This window comes from Heptranchias perlo, chromosome 10, assembly GCF_035084215.1.
Source record: "Heptranchias perlo isolate sHepPer1 chromosome 10, sHepPer1.hap1, whole genome shotgun sequence".
NCBI lineage: Eukaryota > Metazoa > Chordata > Chondrichthyes > Hexanchiformes > Hexanchidae > Heptranchias > Heptranchias perlo.
Genome location: NC_090334.1, coordinates 48,704,955 through 48,724,466, shown reverse-complemented (window position 1 = coordinate 48,724,466; position 19,512 = coordinate 48,704,955). Strand labels below are relative to the sequence as shown.

Genomic DNA, 19,512 nt, shown 5'->3' with positions numbered 1-19,512 from the left:
TAAACATCAAGCTCTCTGGCATCTGACTGCAAAACTGAAACACTGACTGCTTTTTCTAGCAAACTTACATATAAATATGATCTAAAACCCTTTGAAGTTATAAAGAAATATCACTGGCTATGACTACATTCTCATAATTTAAATTAGATAAATAGCCATCCATCAATATTGAATAGTCAATTTTTGACAATGGCAAAGAAGTCTGTTATTGAATGTGATGGCTGCAACCAAACAATACCCTGGACCTCCTATTGTGTGACTGGTACAGGAGAGATGGGATGCACTTAAATCAATTAAGAAGAAAAAGAGACTCGCAAGGAACGTTGATGCAGCAATTGAGAAACATTTGAACTAGATAGGTGGACAGAAACGAAACCAGTTGAGACTGATCATTGAGGAGAAGGTAGTCAAAGGGTAGATATGGACAGAGAAACCCAGAGAGGCATGCATGAACCTAAGATTAAGAAAAAGCGGACACTGAGAGACGTATAACGAGGCAAATCTACAATAAGATGTATATACATAAATGCTAGAAGCATTAGAAATAAAATGCCAGAACTGGAGACTGTTGTGGCAGAAGGGAACTACAATGATATGCAAATATCAGAAATCTGGCTAGATCTAGAGGATAGAAAATAATTTAATATTCAGAGTATAATTTTTTTAAAATTCATTTTTGGGAATGGGCATCACAGACAAGGCCAGAACTTGTTGACCTTGAAAAGGTGGTGGTGGGCTTTCTTCTTGAACCATGGCAGTCCATGTGGTGAAAGTACTCACCACAAAGCTGTTGGGTAGGGAGTTCTAGGATTTTGACCCAGCAATGATGAAGGAACGGTGATGTATGTCCATGTTGGGATAGTGTGTGACTTGGAGGGGAACTTGGAGGTGATGGTGTTCCCATGCACCTGCTGCCCTTGTCCTTTTAGGTGGTGTATGTTCTAGTTGTAGATAGTAAACACAATAGCCACGGTATGCCGGTGGAGTGGGTGTTTAAGCTGGTGGATGGGGTGCTGATCAAGCGGAATGCTTTGTCCTGGATGGTGTTGAGCTTCTTTAGTGTTGCAGCTGCACCCATCCAGGAAAGTGGAGAGTATTCCATCACGCTCTTGTAGTTGAAGATGGTCGTTGCCTGGCACTTGTGTGGCATGAATGTTACTTGCCACTTATCAGCCCAAGCCTGGATGTTGTCAAGGTCTTGCTGCATGTGGGCACAGACTGCATCTTTATCTGAGGAAATGCAAATGGAACTGAACACTGCAATCCTCAGCGAACAGCCCCATTTCTGACCTTATGCTGGAGGGAGGGTCGTTCACAAAGCAGCTGAAGATAGTTGGGCCTAGGACACTGCCCGAATGAACTTCTACAGCAATGTCCTGGGACTGAGATGTTGGCCTCTAACAGCCACAACCATCTTCCTTTGTGCCAGGTATGACTCCAGCCTCTGGAGAGTTTTCCCTCTGATCCCCACTGACTTCAGTTATATTAAGGCTCCTTAATGCTACACTCTGTCGAATGCTGCCTTGATGTCAAGGGCAGTCACTCTCGCCTCACCTATGGAATTCAGCTGTTGTGTTCAAATTTAGATCAAGACTGTTAGGAGGTCTGGAGTTGAGTGGTCCTCGCGAAACAGAATCTGAGCATTGGTGAGTAAGTGCCACTTGATAGGAGGAGTCATCAATAGTGCTGTCGCTTTGCTGATGAATGAGAGTATAGAATCATACTGCACAGAAAGAGGCCCATCTTGCCTCTGCTGGTTCTTTGAAAGAGCTATCCAATTAGTCCCACTCCCCTGCTCTTTCCCCGTGGCTCTGCAAATTTTTCCTTTTCAGAGAAGGCTGATATGTTCATAAGACAGAATAGACAAATGGAGGAATGCAGTCCTGTATGTCGGAGATACCAGGTTGGTAAATGAAGTTGATCTTGTGGAAGTTGAAATATACAAAATGGTTAGAAATCTATAATGTAGAAAAAATCCAGGTTAATGCTAGGGGTATGATGGAGACCAATAGATCATAAGAAGAAAAACAGTTTGCTAAATGAAATGATAGGAAGGGTACCCGAGAACATAAAGGTTATTTTCTATGGGCAACTTTAATCTACTAAGTATAAATTGAAAATCCAAGTGGTTTGGGATCCCGAGTTGGTAAATGTAATGCATGACTGCTTCTACAAGAGCAGTGCTCCATCTTGATCTGATATTTGTTTGTAACCCAAACAACGTGCAGGAAATGGAAAGTTATATCACCCCTGGGGAACAGCAACCACAGATTGATTAAGTTTAATGTGATCTTTGAGTCAGAAATACCATATACCGGCAAATAGCTTGGGAGAGGTTCTTCAACAGCACTTCTGTAGAGGACAAGTAGAATACTGATACAAATTTTGGGTCTGCATCAGATATACTCTGGCGTTCAGCAGACTGGTCACTCCCATGAGCTGACCCAGCGTCTCTCGTAGTTCAGGAGTTCACCTGGTAAACTCTCTTGATACAATCTGCCTGAGCCTTCCGGTCTCCCTCCCAGTAAACCACACCAATTGACTTCCCACATTGGTTCTTTTGTTTCCTGTCCCACAGGAATTTGGGAACTTGGCTCCTGATCCCTCCCCTTGTCCAGGGGTTGACCAGAAGAGCTGCCAATCCTCCCCCTTTGAAACTAATTTCTTGGAGGACTCAACAGTATGGGTCATTCCAGTCCCTAAGTGTGAATGTTTTGGGAGCATCTGAGATGAGGTAATAACTCCCCTATTGTCTTAAGTAACAATTTCAATGCCTGGTTCAATAACATAACAATCCCCTCTTTGTCCCAGCAGCTCCATCATGTATCTGTGAGGAGAAATTCTAACCTTTGTCATCTCCCTTTTAATTTAAAATTAGCACCTTAACGTTAATCACATCCAAGTCCTTTCAATGAAAACATTGACAGAAATCCCGAAAAGTGACAAATGCAACAACTTGCATTTATATAGTGTCATCAATGTAGAAAAACATTTCAAGGCACTTCAGGGGCATAATTTAAAAAAAGATGCTGAGCCATAGAAGGAGATTTTAGGAGGCATGACCAAAATCTTGGTAAAAGAAATTGGTTTTAAGGTGGAGAGGGAAACAGAAAGGCATTGGGGAAGAGAATTCCAGGGCATACTGTCTAGGCGCTGAAGGTATAACCACCAATGGTAGGACGAAGAGGTGGGGATTTCAAGAGGAGGAGAGGGTGAGGGGTTGTCGAACTGAAGGAGGTTAGAGATGGGAAAAAATGATGCCATGAAGTGATTTAAACACTGGATGAGAATTTTAGATTGGAGGCTTTGGGGGACAAGGAGCAAATGTAGCTCAGTGAAGACAGGGATGATGACGAGTGGCATTTGGTGCAGAATAGAAAATGGGCAGCAGAGTTATGGACAAGCTGAAGTTTATGGAGGATGGAAAGTTGGCCAGAAGAGATTTGAAATAGTTGAATCTGGAGGTGACTATGGCAAGGATGATGGCTTCAGTGGCAAGTAGGCTGATGTAGGGATGAAGGCAGACAACGTTATGGAGTGGAAGTAGGCAGCCTTTATGATGGAGAGGACGTGGGTCAGAAGTTCAGCTTGATGTCGAATAAGATGCCACGGTTGAAAAAAATCTGGTTCAGCCTGACCGTGGCAGGAAAGGAGCCTTCCTAATGTGCATTGAGAACAAACTGTGACTCATTCCAGACTCAATGTTAGACAAGCAGGCTGATAGCACAAGGGCAGTGGAGGGGTTAAGAAAGGTGATGGAGAGGTGGAGCTAGATATCAGCATATGTTGTGGACATTGACCCCACATAATCAAGGGTCAACATATAGATGAGGAAGAGCCGAGGATAGATCCTTGGGGGATTCCAGCGGTAATAGTGCTGGAGAGGAAACCATTGCTAGAAATGTTCCGGTTACAATTGGATAGGTATGAATGGAACCAAGCGAGGGTAGTCCCAGCAAGCTGGACAATGGAGAAGATGCATTGGAGGTAACCGTAGAATATCCCTCCTTTTCCTTCTCGACTTCCTTGGCAGCCTTTGTCATGGTCAACTGTACCAACCTCCTCCAACACCTTTCTTCCACTGGCGGGCTCTGTGGGAGTGACCTTGGTTCCATTCTTAGCATCCCAGCAAAGCCAGAACATCTCCAACAATGGCTTCTCTTATAACCCATTCAAAGTTATCTCGAGTCCCGCAAGGATCTTTCCTAGGTCCCCTCCCCCTCCTCTTCTTCATCTACGTGCTGTCCCTTAGTGACATCAATGGAAGACATGGGGTCAGTATTGACAGGGGTGCTGTGACACCCAATTCTACCCCTCCACCACCTCTCTGAACCCTTCCACTGTCAGAATCAAACTGTATAGTTCTCCGACCAGGGCGCACCTTGACTATCGAGTCTAGTTCTGGTTGCTGAGATAAGAGATATTCAAGCGATGGAGGCAGTGCAGAGAAGAGCATTAGGCTACTCTCTAATATCAAATGTTCAATTTGTGAGGAAGGACTGGAGACACTTGATTTTTTTTTCAGCCTGCAAAGGAGGTGTCTGAGAGGCAATCTTCTAGAAGGATATAAGACCATTAATTGAATATTACTTCAAAATAAATTACTAGAGTAGGACAATGGGACAGAGGTTGAAACTAGTAAAGGTATTAGGATTGATAACAGGAAATTCTTTTTCACACAAGGAGTAATCAATACATGGAATGGATTTCCAGATAGAGTAGTAGAGGTGAAAACCCTGGAATAATTTAACAATTGGATCCTGCAATGTAGAAACTTCAGGATCTTAATGAATAAATTAAGATGGGCCAAATGGGCTTCCTCATCCATAATTATCTTATGATCTTGTAAAGTGAAACATCAAAGAATACGGATTATGAAATATCTTAATTCCTTTAGGCTGATACATGGAATCTCTTGGAAAACATTTTTCAGAACGCTTTTCCATCTGAACCTGTGAGGCATTCCTTTGAAGATATCACAACACTTGAGAAACTTCTTGAGATAAATGAAGAAGAAAATGATGCAAATAAAGCAAAAACATCAACCAGGTAATTTTTTTTTATTCATTTATAGGCTGTGGGTGTCGCTGGTAAGGCCAGCATTTATTGCCCATCCCTAATTGCCCTTGAGAAGGTGGTGGTGAGCCGCCGCCTTAAACCGCTGCAATCTGTGTGGTGAAGGTTCTCCCACAGTGCTGTTAGGAAGGGAGTTCCAGGATTTTGACCCAACGACGATGAAGGAACGGCAATATATTTTCAAGTTGGGATGGTGTGTGACTTGGAGGGGAACGTGCAGGTGGTGGTGTTCCCATGTGCCTGATGCCCTTGTCCTTCTAGGTGGTAGAGGTCGCAGGTTTGGGAGGTGCTGTCGAAGAATTGATAATATTAGAGTAAATGAGTTCTGTGAAAGTTGCTGTGAAACAAACTTTTTGTTTCATAAACTAGCCACTTCACCCTATACGAAATAGAAAACACAATAGCGTCAGCTAGGCTTAGTGTTAGTAGTACACTCACCACTGAAACAGAAGGCTGTGGGCCCAAACCCCACATAATTTAGCATGGATTAGCATCTTTCTTGGATAGCTAGACAAATCTGACAAATTTCAGACACACAATAACGGCTCAGCTAGACTGCAAAAACTAATCCAACAAGGTAGGAGACAACTTCTTTTCTCTAATAGTAAATTCCTATTCAACAAAGCCTCTCTCAAAAGTATTAATTAACTGAATGGGAGATGTATCTGTTGCCCTTTCTATAATTATCTGTCGCAAATCCCATTTGACTATTACAGATTTTGAAAGTTGGAGTTTCTTTCTCACAAACTGAAGACAAATCAGTGGCTAACCCTAAATAGTTTTCCGACCTGATCGGAAAGGTACGATACTGGAGTCATAACATAACTGAAATCAGAGCTGCCATCTGTGAAATTGATGAGAATGGAATCTATACAGAGTTGCTTGTGTAGATTGTTAAACTGCAGCACTTTAGTTACCTGTTGCTGACTCCTACAGAGGACCAGCAAAAGATCAATCATCTCACTGTAGGTTGTCATCAACAGATAATTAAAGAGCTGCAGTTTAGCAATCTAAAGAAATACCCCAATATAGATACCATTCTTGTCAATTAACAGACTTTCAGCTATACTGTCGGTCTGGAGTTGTCCATACTACAGCCTGTGAGCTTTTGTGATTGGTCCATAAAGCCCACTGGCAATTAATAGTTCCTTCATGTCAGATGGCTGTGAAGATTACTCTCTGAGACATCTGGGTGCCTAAAACTGCAACTGCGAGCCTGCCTTGGGGTCACACCTCTCCACTTTGATTAAAAGTAAAAATTATCTCAATTGGAATACATCTACGTCTTTATACTCTAAACTGTGTGGTTAGTGCCACTTTTTTAAAAAAAAATAGTATTTATTTTAAAAATGCAATAGCTGCCATCACTCAACGCCTTAAGAAAAGAAAGCAGATTTTGACTAGCATGGAGAACAACAACAACTTGCATTTATATAGCGCCTTTAACGTAGTAAAACGTCCCAAGGCACTTCACAGGAGCGTTATCAAAGAAAAGGAATAGATTTTGAGCAGTTATACAGGTGTTTGTGTGTGTGTGTGTGTGTGTGTGTGTGTGTGTGTGTGTGTGTGTGTACTGCAGGTTATTTTGGGGGAGGGGGTGAGGGACAGAATAGACACAATGTATGTAGGAAGTGAAGCTAGCACGTTTCTGTCGTGAGGTTTTTGTGGAAGTGTTGGAGGAAGAGGGAGAAGATAAGTTTATAGTGATTTGGAGATAGGGAAAATGGAATGTAGAGAATTTAAGAAGGAAAAGGGGAGTGAATTCTGACAGCAGCAGCTTCACCATCAGCAGTGGAGATTATAGTATCTCAGTGCAACAGAGGGAAAGAGTGAGCTCGTGTACAAGCCTTGGGTTTTGCTAATTGCTTCAGGCCAGGCTGTGCATCACTGTACCAGTACCCACTGCTTCAATATGTACAAAAGGATGTTGGGTAATGTACTTTGTGGTCATTATTATCTCCTGGAACTCATTTTTGATCACCTTTTGGGGGTCAGAGATAAATTGGCCGAGGAGTTTTTATCTTTTTTTGCTTCTCCCAGGAGACGGCATGTCTGTTGGTGTGTGGGGAGCATTGGGGGGTCATGTGGCCTAGTTGCAACACAGCTCATTGCGACGGACTCAAATGAACCAGCTTGTCTTTTTCTGTCCATCTTTTCGTATATACCTATGTAATTTCTGGTTTATTTTCAGGCCTTGGATTCTAGGAAATAGATGTTTCTAGAAAAGACCTCCACAGCTTCAGTACATAATAGACACATACAGACCAGCAATGTGATTGTATCAGAGGCATAGACTGATGGTGTTTCATTTCAAAATCTTTGTTATAAAGAGATTGCTCAGCAGGACCACCAGCTTTTAGATTCTGTTTAGCCAAGGCCTGAAAGGAGGGTGGAAAATGTAATGACCGAGTCCAGGAGAAAGTATAAGGAGAAATACCAAGCTGTACAGGAGAGGAAGAACCAGAAAGGGGGAGGTAGAGAGAGAGTGGAAGAAGTGAGAGGCAGAAATGGGACAGGTACACAGTAGGAAGAGAGTGCTTGTGAGAGCCCTGAGTACAGGCATGAGACCAAGGCAGAGATCCTTGAATGCCAGTGACCCTTAAACATAAGTTTGATGGAAACAGAGAAGCCCATGGAGGAAATAAAGCACACACACAAAGCCCTGAGTGTCTAGCAGCAGAAAGACTTGTAATAATACCAAGGAAACCAACGTGATCAGCTCTTTAGCACCAGGAGCCGTAAGAAAGAAAAGAAAAAGGAAAAATGAGGGAAATAAAAGTGATGGAAGAGAAAGGCGATAGTGTGAGAGAGAGAAACAAAAGTGGAGGAACAGAGTGAGAAACAAACAAAAGGATGAGCGAGAAACAAGTGAAAAGGGCAGAGAGAGTGCTTTTTTTTTCAGATTTACTACTGCCAGTATCCTTAGCTAAAGGAGCACGAGAGGCTGACAGTTTTTTTTGGTTGTAGCCCAGCCCAAAAAAGCTTGAAAACCACCAAATTAAATAACTTTTTCCAAATTTATTGTCAAGAATGACAATTGGATTGAGTGAGTCGTAAATTAAGGCATTTGGGTAGCATCTGACGTCCCTCCCATGATTTAGTGGGTGGCTGTTCCTGTGATTGTGACTTGCTGCGAAGCCTAGAAAGAATAAAAATTGGTGATCCCTGCCCAAATTTCCATCACCATCCTTCTGCCAGAAAGATCCTGAAGAATTGTTCTGTGACCTAAGTACTGTACAGTGAAACTCAATTCATCTGAGCTCCTATACATTGACTTATTTTCATGTTCCCTAAACAGTTTGAAGAAATGAGGTTTTACTGTAGCTGAAGAATATTGAAAATATTTCCCTCTGCTCACTTACCTTCTAATTTGAAAAAATTTGCTGTTAAATCCATGTATGTCTTTTCTCCTATAATTATAAATGCGTGCTGTATTCTCCCATGTGTTCTACTATCCGTGAAAGGGAAATAGAAGTTTGATATATCAGTCCTCTCTGGGTACGGCCAATTCATTATTAATCTGCTAATCGGAGGCATACTATTACTGAAGTTACGATTACTATTGAATGCTGTTACATGCTGTCTGTCTGAAGGACATGCCAGCTAACCACCCAGATGAGAACAAATGACGTGAAAAGCTGCCCTCGGCCTGAAATGCGCAATAAACTGGCAAGTCAGTGATGTGACAGCTGGGCCTGTAGTATTCTAAACTGTGCATCACACCTGGTGTGTGAAGTACCAGATCCATTGCTTATCAGCCCAGGTGCAACAAAAATAAATTGTCCACTGCAGAACTTTATATGACCACATTCTGTCACTGAACAACTCTGCTCCTATAGCTATAAGGCCAAACTCTGACTAATTATGTATAAATTATTCTGTGGAAGTTGTTCAGAAGCTAATTAGCTCAAATATACTTGGCTTTTTTATTTTTTGTTCTCATGTTATGGGCAATGCTGACAAGGCCGCATTCATTGCCCATCCTTGAGAAGGTGGCAATGGGCCTCCTACTTGAATCACTGCAGTGCTTGTGGTGATGGTGCTTCTGCAATGGCGTCAGGTAGGGAATTCCAGAATTTTGACCCAGTGCTGATGAAGGAACAGTGATATATGTCCAAAATAGGTTTAAGGATGGTGCTCAAAAATTTGAATTACCAACATGTGTAAGATTATCTCATTTATGACCATTCAACCTTCTGTGCTGCCTTCAGTTAGTAGTGAATGTAGATTTCTGCAGAAGCTGTGGTAACACAAAGTTCTGCTCAGCTCCTGGTCTGCTGACTTCTTTATGGTTCCTAGAGTCTCATCCCTGCTCTTTTTATGTTCCTAGTCTTTTCTCAGTGTCTCTCTGCCTGTTTTGTATGTCTTTCTGTCTCTGTCTCTGTGTCTTCCCTTTCCCCTCTGATATCTCTGTGTCTCCTACTCTTCCATTTTCTTGCTTTGCAATGTTGAGAATAAATCTTAATTTTATCTCTAACTCATGTCCTTTTCACAGACCCTGTGGAAGTTTTTACAGTAGCTCATTGCTACATCCAGCAATAATCTGTGAGATTCCCATTCAGCCCACAAAAGGAGACTGCCCACAGTTAAACACATTAGGGATTACTGACTGTTCAGTCCACAAGCCCATCGAGGATTGTGCAGCTTCCAGCTCACGAATCCACTGGGTATCGTGCACTGTCAAGCCACAAACCTCTCCATGCAATGTGATATTCTATCAATATTTGTCTAGAAAATTTAACTTAGGAGAACTGTTTGAACAACCCAGTGCCACCCACCCCCCATTCACTGTACAGGCTTAATGTTAAACACACACAATTTACTCTGCTATTACAAATGTTAAATGTGTGACTACTATGTACTATATTTAAGTGTACAAACTATTTTGTATATTTCTTAGAATTATTTGTTCTGTTTCAGTCATGAATTTTCAAGTGCATGGGAAGTCCTTCAAGATTTAAATAAAGTGGCCTTAAGATCTTGCTGGAATGTATCACACGCCCGAGAGAAGCTGTTATCTACACTGGGAATTGACCAAAATCAAAAGGCAAGGCCCATTCTGTGCAACTCATCTGTATATTGTACCGATATTTTATCCAATGAGGTTCACAACATTTCTTTCAATTTAGTCCTAATTTTAATATTTTCAGTGCATTCAGGAAGGGACTAGAGTTTGAATCATCATCTCCATGACTCACGATAGCAGTAGTATTTGGATTGAGAGTCGGTATGAATCATCCCAACAAAGAGATTTTTAGAATGCCAGCCAGTCAAATTTAGAGAAAAAATGGTGGTACCTGATTTGACTTAAGTGTATTAAGTTGACCTCTATGCTTGTAATAATCTTCTTTAAAACCAATAAGTGTGCATTAAACGGAATAAACACCAAGAAAGAAGATAGAACTTGCATTTATATAGCACCTTTCATGTCCTCAAGACATCCCAAAGTGTTTCATAACCAATTAAGTACTTTTAAAATGTAGTCACGATGGTAATGTAGGCAAACATAGCAGCCAATTTAATGTCTCATCCAAAACACGGCACATTTGACAGTGCAGATTGTGCGCTCAAGTCTCTGGAGTAAGGCTTGAACCCACAACTTTATGACTCCGAGGTAAGAGTGCTGCCATTGAGCCGAAGTCTACATGTAGGGTAACAACGACTTCCCACTTCATTTCGTTCATAAAGATAACCTTTATCATGCATTTGAGACCTCATCACTTGTGAAACTGCAGTATGTTTTTGCTTCTCAATTGCTAATTATTGAAGATACACATAAATTGCTGCAGTCAAGTTCTGCCATATCTAAAGCAGTAAACCCAATTACATACGAGAGATTAAAAAGTCATGCTGTAGTGCACAAACAGTAATGCTTACCTGAAGGTCAAAGCACACATATTGACAGTGCTAAGCTTGCTTATAGGTTTGATTGCCATAATTAGGGATGGGAGGGAGACAATTGTACAATCTAAAGCCAGTCTTGGAGATATAGACACCCTGGCTAAATGCGAAAATGTTGAGATGTTTAAAGTTTGAATATAGGAAGATTGGAGCTAATTTGAGATTTAACTTGGAACTGTAATTTTTTTGATGTGGGGGATTAGATCACTGATGAGTATAACTATAAATGAGCCTCACTGTACCATTCTGCAGGATTCAGGTACTATACAACAAATTTCATAAGACTTAAGCAATCTAGGCAAGCTTTTATTGTTCTTATTGATTCAGTTTGACACTTTAACTGTCCATTAAATATTTAATATCTGAGCCTGAAATAACCAAGGACATTTAATTAGTACATAATTTCTCCTAACTCTTAGTTCTAGGAATACAAATACACTTGTACACTTAAATCCAATGGATTGGTTTGTACCATGTCTACAGCAGTAACTGAAGGTCAAAGAGGCCTGAATTGAAGTTGCAGTTGCACGCATAAATGTTCTAAGTGTCTTAGAATAACGCAAATCCACCTTAGAGATGGGTTTCATACCAGAACTGATTTAAAGACAGTGAAACATAAGCAAACATTTACATTTAATGCCAAATGAACTCTATCTTCATAATTGTGTCAGTACACATACGGCTTTGCCATTTGTGCATACAAAGAAATATTTGGCCATCTGCATGTTCAACAGAGAGACTGCATGCAAAGGGGACACCTGCAGAATCCAATATCGTTGGTTTCAATACTGTGTGTGGATTAAGACACTAGGGGGCTGATTTTCATCTGCCAGTTGCCAATTTCCAGCCTGAAAAACAGGCTGACAGCAATTGAAAAACGGAGCAGGGAGGGCATCTTGGCTACCCCAGTGATGCCAAGGGCCCATCTGACTGCAATTTTCAGGCAGGCCTTTAAATGGGAGAGCACCCTTCCCACCTGTTTCTGGGCGGTATTCGGGTTGCCAACTCTGGTTGGAAGGGTTCCTGGAGATTTTAATCACATGACCTCCCATCTCCAACCGCCCGGCCCCCATGCTTCCGTCATTGGTCACCTGACACATCTATCCTCATGGCACACGCCTTGCCACACCAAATGGAAAGCGAACAGACTCTTCGTTACCCAATTAGATGTTTCTTGACTGTCAGTCAAGCAGACATTTTTTGTATCTCCAATATTTTTATAACTAACAAAAGTGTACAATCAAAATTAAAAAAAAAAAACATCCCAGGACAATTCTGGAGGGTTGGAAACCCTAGACGACATGTTAATGAGGCCCGGGCCTCAGAATGGCACAGGGCTCACATCAGCTCCAGTGGGTGGGTAGTGCTGCTGCTCCATCGACTTTGTGCCCATTGTGGACAGGATTCAGTACAAACAAAGCCATTAGTTTGTGTGAGGAACAAAGACTAAGTATGGAACAGCTGGATAGGACAGCAACAATTATTCTGTTCCTTAATTAACCTATACAAAGTTGAATTAATTTACAACAATTGTTATAACTATACATGTGCTTTGAAAATAATAAGTCTGATAATTTGAAGTTGCTTTTGCACTGAGGAAAATAAAATTATCCAATAATTTGAATTAAGGAACAAAAATAACAACTTGCATTTTTATGGTGCTTTTAACATAGAATAACATTCCAAGGGGCATAACAGAGGCGTAGGGAAAAAAATGGACACTGAGCCAAAGAAGAAATTAGGAGGGGTGACCAAAAGCTTGGGCAAAGAGGTGGGTTGTAAGGCGGGTCTTAAAGAAGGAGAGGGTATTGGAGAGGATGGGGGATTTAAGGAGGGAATTCCAGAACCTGGTGACAAGGCAGCCCAAGGCTCAGCTGCCAGTGGTGGGGTGAAGGGAGGATGCACAAGAGGCAGAGGAATGGTGAGGTTGTAGGGCTGGAGGAATTTGGAGATCAGGAAGGATGAGGCTATGGAGAAATTTAAATACAGGATTGAGAATTTTAAATTTGAGGTGCTAGAGGATTGGGAGGCAATGTAGGTGAGTGAGGACAGGGGTAATGGGCTTGTAGGTGGGATTTGTTGCAGGTTATAGATAGCAAAGTTTTGGATGAGGTTTACAGAGGGTGGAGGATGGGAGGCCAGCCAGCGAGCATTGGAATAGTTAAGTATTGAGGTGACAAAGGCATGGATGAGAGTTTCATTGGAAGATGGGCGGAGAAAGTAATGGAAATGGGTGAAAGCAAGCAGCCTTCGTGATGAGAGAGGATATGGGTTCGGAAGCTTAGCTCAGGGTTGAATAGGACTCTGCAGTAGCAAACAGTCTGGTTTATCCTGAGACATAGCTGGGGAGGGAGATGGAGTTGATGACCAGAGTATGGGGTTTGTGGTAGGGGGCAAAGGCGATGGCTTCAGTCTTTCTAATGTTTAGCTGAAGGAAACCGCAGGTCACCCAAGATTTAATGTCGGATAAGCAGTCTGACAATGCAAAGGCAGTTGAAGGGTCGAGAGATTGATGGAGAGGTATAGCTGGGTGCTGACCCCATGTCTGCAGATGATATCGCCCTGGGTAGCATGTAGCTAAGGAAGAGGAGGGGGCCAAAGATGGACCCTTGGGAATCTCCCACAGTGGTGTGCAGGGACAAGAGGAGGGCAATATATATAAGGCAGCAAAGTAGAAAGTCTGTACTAAAAAAATTGAATTATCTGATGATTTGAATTAGACGACCTTGAATTAAGAGAAGTATACTGTACACTGTGTAGTCTGAGTGAAAAGTAGCTTTAATTTAACCTGACTGATTGAACTTTAGTTTAACAATTGACCTGCACATCCTATTTAATCTACAAATGGTCACTGATAAGTTGTTCCATGCCCTGAGGTTTCTTTCTGTTGTCATCTGGACAAAGCCTTAGTCATTATAGTAGACACATTGGTCTGGAAATTCCTGGGGCCCACTCCGCCGGCATAAGTGCAATGGAGCAGAAGCCCCACCAATGCTGGAGATCCTGCCCTAAATCCCAGAGACAATCATTTGAATATCTAGAGCAGGTCACCGACATCTGTAAGGGCACATTAGAGGCAACTTCCCCAGCCCAAGCTGACTTGCTCTTCTAAGGTGGAGTGGTCACTTGAAGTCATCCCAGAGGCCCAAATGGGCTGAAGAAAATTTTGTTTCAAAAATAAAGCCTTTGATTCCCACTGGAAGCGCTCTGATTTGAGAAGGTCTTTGATCATTTGGTGATCAATTACTTTGCTTTAATGGTTTGGGGCTTTCAGAAGGTTGCAAAGGGACTTTCACTACGTCTCAACTGGTATGAGTTCCACTTAAGCCCAAGAACTCCCCCTGACACCCCCATGACATGAGTTTGGTGGAAGATCCACTCATGGCCCACCTCCCCTTCCCAAGACGGAACTTAAAGGTCCATTCTATACAGGGTGGTATCCCAGCAGTCCAGGTCCCCGCCCAAATTTCAGTATTACTGTTTGCTACTGGTGCCTTCCTGAATTACACATGCTAGTTCCTTCAATAAATTGATGGAGCTATTTTCAAATGAATAATATGGTATATAGGAACTATAATTGATTTTTCATTGAACTGGGGTATCACATTGAATTTTAAAAATCACTCTATGCAATCTATTTTTCGCAATTGAAACTGTTCTAGTTAAGCATGTCTTTTTTTTTAGTTGAATATATTTGCTTTATTTTGAACTGCCATAGTTTTAATATATGGCATGATTCCAAAGTCAAAACCAGCATTGAAATACAGAATAGCTGTAATGCAATTTTTCCACTAGGTGGTGCTCTTCAGCACCAAAGCAATCGAGATTTATCACCTGAGGCTAACCAAGATGTTACTGTGAACACCTCTACAAATGGTCCTAATGAATTGTTGACTATTAAGAGTCAAAGGAAACATTTGAGATCTGCAAATGAAGTCGGGATTAAAATGTAGCAAATTCACCTTGCTAAAACAATGACAAATGGTATTATGTGATTTAATGGCCCAAACACTTTTAAGATTTGATTTAATAAATGTCGTCGCCACAAATGACTGAAATGTGTGTGATGCTGCATAGGGAATGGTGGGTTGAGTGTCTTGTGCTTCAAGCAGTTCTTTGTCCCTTATTCCAGAAAATAATGCATCAAAGGATTAATTGTAAGCATAATATAAAAAGGATTCCTTATGAAAAGGAACGTAACAAAGATGTGTTCCTTTTCATATCTTTACCATGTTTTACTGTTTTATCATACTTTAAATTTTCATGAGACTACCAGAGACCACTGAAAGGGTCCTGAGATCGACCAGAGAGGAACTAAACGATCTGTTATCAGGGACACTGAAAAGCTTCTTTGGTATACCAGAGCCAAATAATAAGAGTAGGGTAACAAACTGGGACAACATCTCATACACACCCAGCAAATGCAAAACGGAACTATTGGATAAAACAGGCAAACTGATGTAACCTCACTTCTGACCACACTGGGAACAGCAGTTTAGTTGTAAACTATTATGCCTCACTCTAAATATAAGTCCCAGGTCACGCAACAAGAAACTGTACAATACCTATGTAACCTGCCTCTCTTGGTTCCCAGGAAAGTGCATAGTTAGGAACATAGGAACAAATAGTCCCTTGAGTCTGTTCCGCCATTCAATGAGATCATGGCTGATCTGTGTCTTAACTGCTTACACCCACCTTAGCCCCATATCCCTTAATACCTTTGGTTAACAAAATTCTATTAATCTCAGATTTAAAATTAACAATTCAGCTAGCATCAACTGCCATTTGCAGAAGAGAGTTCCAAACTTGTACCACCCTTTTGTGTGTAGAAGTATTTCCTAACTTCACTCCTGAAAGTCCTGGCTCTAATTTTTAGGTTATGCCCCCAGTCCTAGATTCCCCAATCAGTGGAAATAGTTTCTCTCTATCTACCCTATCAGTTCCCCTTAATATCTTGAAAACTTTGATCAAATCACCCCTTAATCTTCCAAATTCCAGGGAATACAACCCTAGTTTGTGTAATCTCTCCTTATAATTTAACTCTTGCAGTCCAGGTATCATTCTAGAAAATCTATACAACATATACTTCCTAAGGTATGGTGCCCAGAACTGAACACAGTACTCCAGGTGTGGTCTAACCAGGGCTTTGTATAGCTGTAGCATAGCTTCTACCCCCTTGTATTCTAGTCCTCTAGATATAAAAGCCAGCATTCCATTAGCCTTTTGATTATTTTCTATCCCTGTCCATGACACTTTAATGATCTATGTAAATGCACCTCTAAGTCTCTTTGGGCCTCCATTTAGAAAGTACTCTGATTTATCCTTTTTAGGTCCAAAGTAGAAGACCTCACACTTGCCTATATTGAAATCCATTTTCCACAGTTTTGCCCATTCACTTAATCTATTAATACCTCTTTGTAATTTTATGCTTCCATCTACACTGCTTACAGTGCTGCCTATCTTTGTGTCATCGGCAAACTTGGATATATGGCTCTCTATCCCGTCATCTAAGTCATTAATAAATACAGTGAATAGTTGAGGCTCCAACACAGAATCCTGTGGGACACCACTTGTCACATCTTGCCAATTTGAGTACTTGCCCATTATCCATACTCTGTCTCCTGCCATTCAGCCAATTTCCTAACCAGGTCAATTTGCCCTCAATTCCATAAGCTTTAACTTTAGCTGACAGTCTCTTATGAGGGACTTTATCGAATGCCTTCTGGAAGTCCATATAAACAACATCCATAGACGTTCCCCTGTCCGCTACTTTAGTCATCTCTTCAAAAAATTCAGTCCGGTTCATCAGACATGACTTACTCTTTACAAATCCATGCTGGCTCTCTCTGATCAGCTGAAAATTTTCAAGGTGTTCAGTCACTCAATCCTTAATTATAGACTCTAGTAATTTCCTAACAACAGATATTGGACTAACTGGTCTATAATTCTCTGGTTTCCCCCTCTCACCTTTCTTAAATAGCGGAATGACGTGCAATTTTCCAACCTAAAGGAACCTGAATTGAGAGAACTTTGGAAGATTATATGTGATGTGGAGATGCCGGTGATGGACTGGGGTGGACAAATGTAAGGAATCTTACAACACCAGGTTATAGTCCAACAATTTTATTTTAAAATCACAAGCTTTCGGAGATTATCTTCTTCGTCAGGTGAGTGAGTGAATAAGAGGTTCTCAAATCGCATATCTTATATTAGGCTGGGACACCATCACACCAATCAAAGGTGTCATTGGTGTTCAGACAGGTTAGCCACAGAAAACAGTAGGTCCCAGTATGCTGAATACACATTGTGTCAAATTACATAGACAGAGAGAAAGAGACCCGAAAGGCAGAGGGAGAGAGAATATTAAAAACAGATAACTTTTTTTTCCCCTTGCTGGTGGGGTTACGTGTAGCGTGACATGAACCCAAGATCCCGGTTGAGGCCGTCCTCATGGGTGCGGAACCCGGCCATCAATTTCTGCTCGACGATTTTGTGTTGTCGTGTGTCTCGAAGGCCGCCCCAGAGAACACCCACCCGAAGATCGGTGGCTGAATGTCTTTGACCGCTAAAGTGCTTCCCTCCCAGTCGGGGAGCACTTTAGCGGTCAAAGACATTCAGCCACCGATCTTCGGGTGGGCGTTCTCCGGGGCGGCCTTCGAGACACACGACAAAGCAAAATCGTTGAGCAGAAATTGATAGCCAAGTTCCGCACCCATGAGGATGGCCTCAACCGGGATCTTGGGTTCATATCACGCTACACGTAACCCCACCAGCAAGGGGAAAAAAAAGTTATCTGTTTTTAATATTCTCTCTCTGCCTTTCGGGCCTCTTTCTCTCTGTCTGTGTAATTTGACACAATGTGTATTCAGCATACTGGGACCTACTGTTTTCCGTGGCTAACCTATCTGAACACCAATGACACCTTTGATTGGTGTGATGGTGTCCCAGCCTAATATAAGATATGCGATTTGAGAACCTCTTATTCACTCACTCACCTGACGAAGGAGATAATCTCCGAAAGCTTGTGATTTTAAAATAAAATTGTTGGACTATAACCTGGTGTTATAAGATTCCTTACATTGGAAGATTATAGTTAGGGCATCTGCAATTTTTTCACTTACTTCCTTTAAAACCCTGGGATGGAAACCCTGTAGTCCTAGGGTTCTGTCACTCTTTAGTGCCATTATTTTCTTCATTACTGTTAATTTGCTTATGTTAATTATGATGAGTTCCTGCCCTGATTCAGAATTAGTTTCCTTGGGATGTCCAGCATGCTATCCTCTTCCTCTACTTTAAATACTGACGCAAGGTAATTATTTAACATGTTCGCCATTTCCTTATTTTCATTTACAATATCACCATTATCAGTTTTTAAGGGGCCCACATTGCTCTTGACCACCCTCTTTTTCCTCATATAATTGTAAAACATTTTTGTATTGATTCTGATATCCCTTGCATGTTTCTTTTCATACTCCCTTTTTGTAGCTCTTACTATCTCTTTTGTCACCCTTTGCTGTTCTTTGCATCTCTCCCAGTTGCCAGGATCTGTGCTATTTTTTGCATTTTTGTGTGCTTTTTCTTTTAGTTTTATGTTGTCTTTTAGCTCTTTTGCCATCCATGGAGTTTTTTTTGGCAAGTGGAGCTCTTGCCCCTTAGGGGTATAAACCGATTCTGTATCGCGTTAAATTCTTTTTTGAACAGCTCCTACTGACCTTCTGTTTTACCCATTAACAGTTTTGCCCAGTTTACTCTTTCCCACATCATTCCTTCAGTCACGTGTTCACCTCCCTAATCTGCTTATCCCTACGCCAATTTGCACGTGACTCTGGTAATAATCCGGAGATTATAACCCTTGAGGTCCTGTTTTTTAATTTAGCTCCTAGCTTCTGGTACTCTCTGAACCGGACCTCTTGCCTGCTCTTTCCTATGTTGCTGGTCCCAACGTGGACCACAACGGTTGGATCCTCTCCAATATCCTTTCAAGCTGGCTCAACATGCTCCTCACCCTGGCATCAGGTAGGCAACATACCATGTGGGATTCTCGATCCTGCTTACAAAAGATGCTATCTGTCCCCCTAATTATTGAATCCTCTACAACTACGATATCACGCTCCTCCTCCTCCCTTTGAACAGCCTTCTGCTCCAGGGTGCCATGGTCAGCATTCTGGCTGCCCTTCGGACAGTCTTTATCCTTATCCTCACAGGTAGAAAGTACATTGTACCTGTTGGATAGGATCAGTTTCTGTGGATCCTCGTTCTCTATCTGAATGAGTTCCCCTTACTCTGTACATTATCATACAATCATAGAAACAGCATAGAAGGAGGCCATTCGGCCCATCATGTCTGTGCCGGCCGAGAAAGGGCCATCCAGCCTAATCCCACTTTCCAGCTCTTGGTCCGTGGTCTTGTAAATTGTGGCATTTCAAGTGCACATCAAAGCACCTTTTAAATGCGATGAGGGTTTCTGCCTCTATCACCCTTTCAGGCAGTGAGTTCCAGACCCGCACCACCCTCTGGGTGAAAAAATGTTTCCTC

The 19,512-nt window shown here is 41.7% G+C and overlaps 1 protein-coding gene across 7 annotated transcripts in view; it reads left to right on the top strand.

Annotated features, from left to right (window-relative positions):
• LOC137326512 (uncharacterized) overlaps positions 1-19,512 on the top strand; it is a 57,705-nt gene that overhangs the window by 25,532 nt on the left and 12,661 nt on the right. For 6 of the 7 annotated variants that reach the window (XM_067991663.1, XM_067991660.1, XM_067991661.1 and 3 more), the window contains 2 exons: positions 4,898-5,049; positions 9,997-10,123. In XM_067991663.1, coding sequence (XP_067847764.1) covers positions 4,898-5,049; positions 9,997-10,123 — 279 coding nt within the window. The remainder of the gene's footprint in view (positions 1-4,897; positions 5,050-9,996; positions 10,124-19,512) is intronic. The other variant, XM_067991665.1, reaches the window with a different exon arrangement.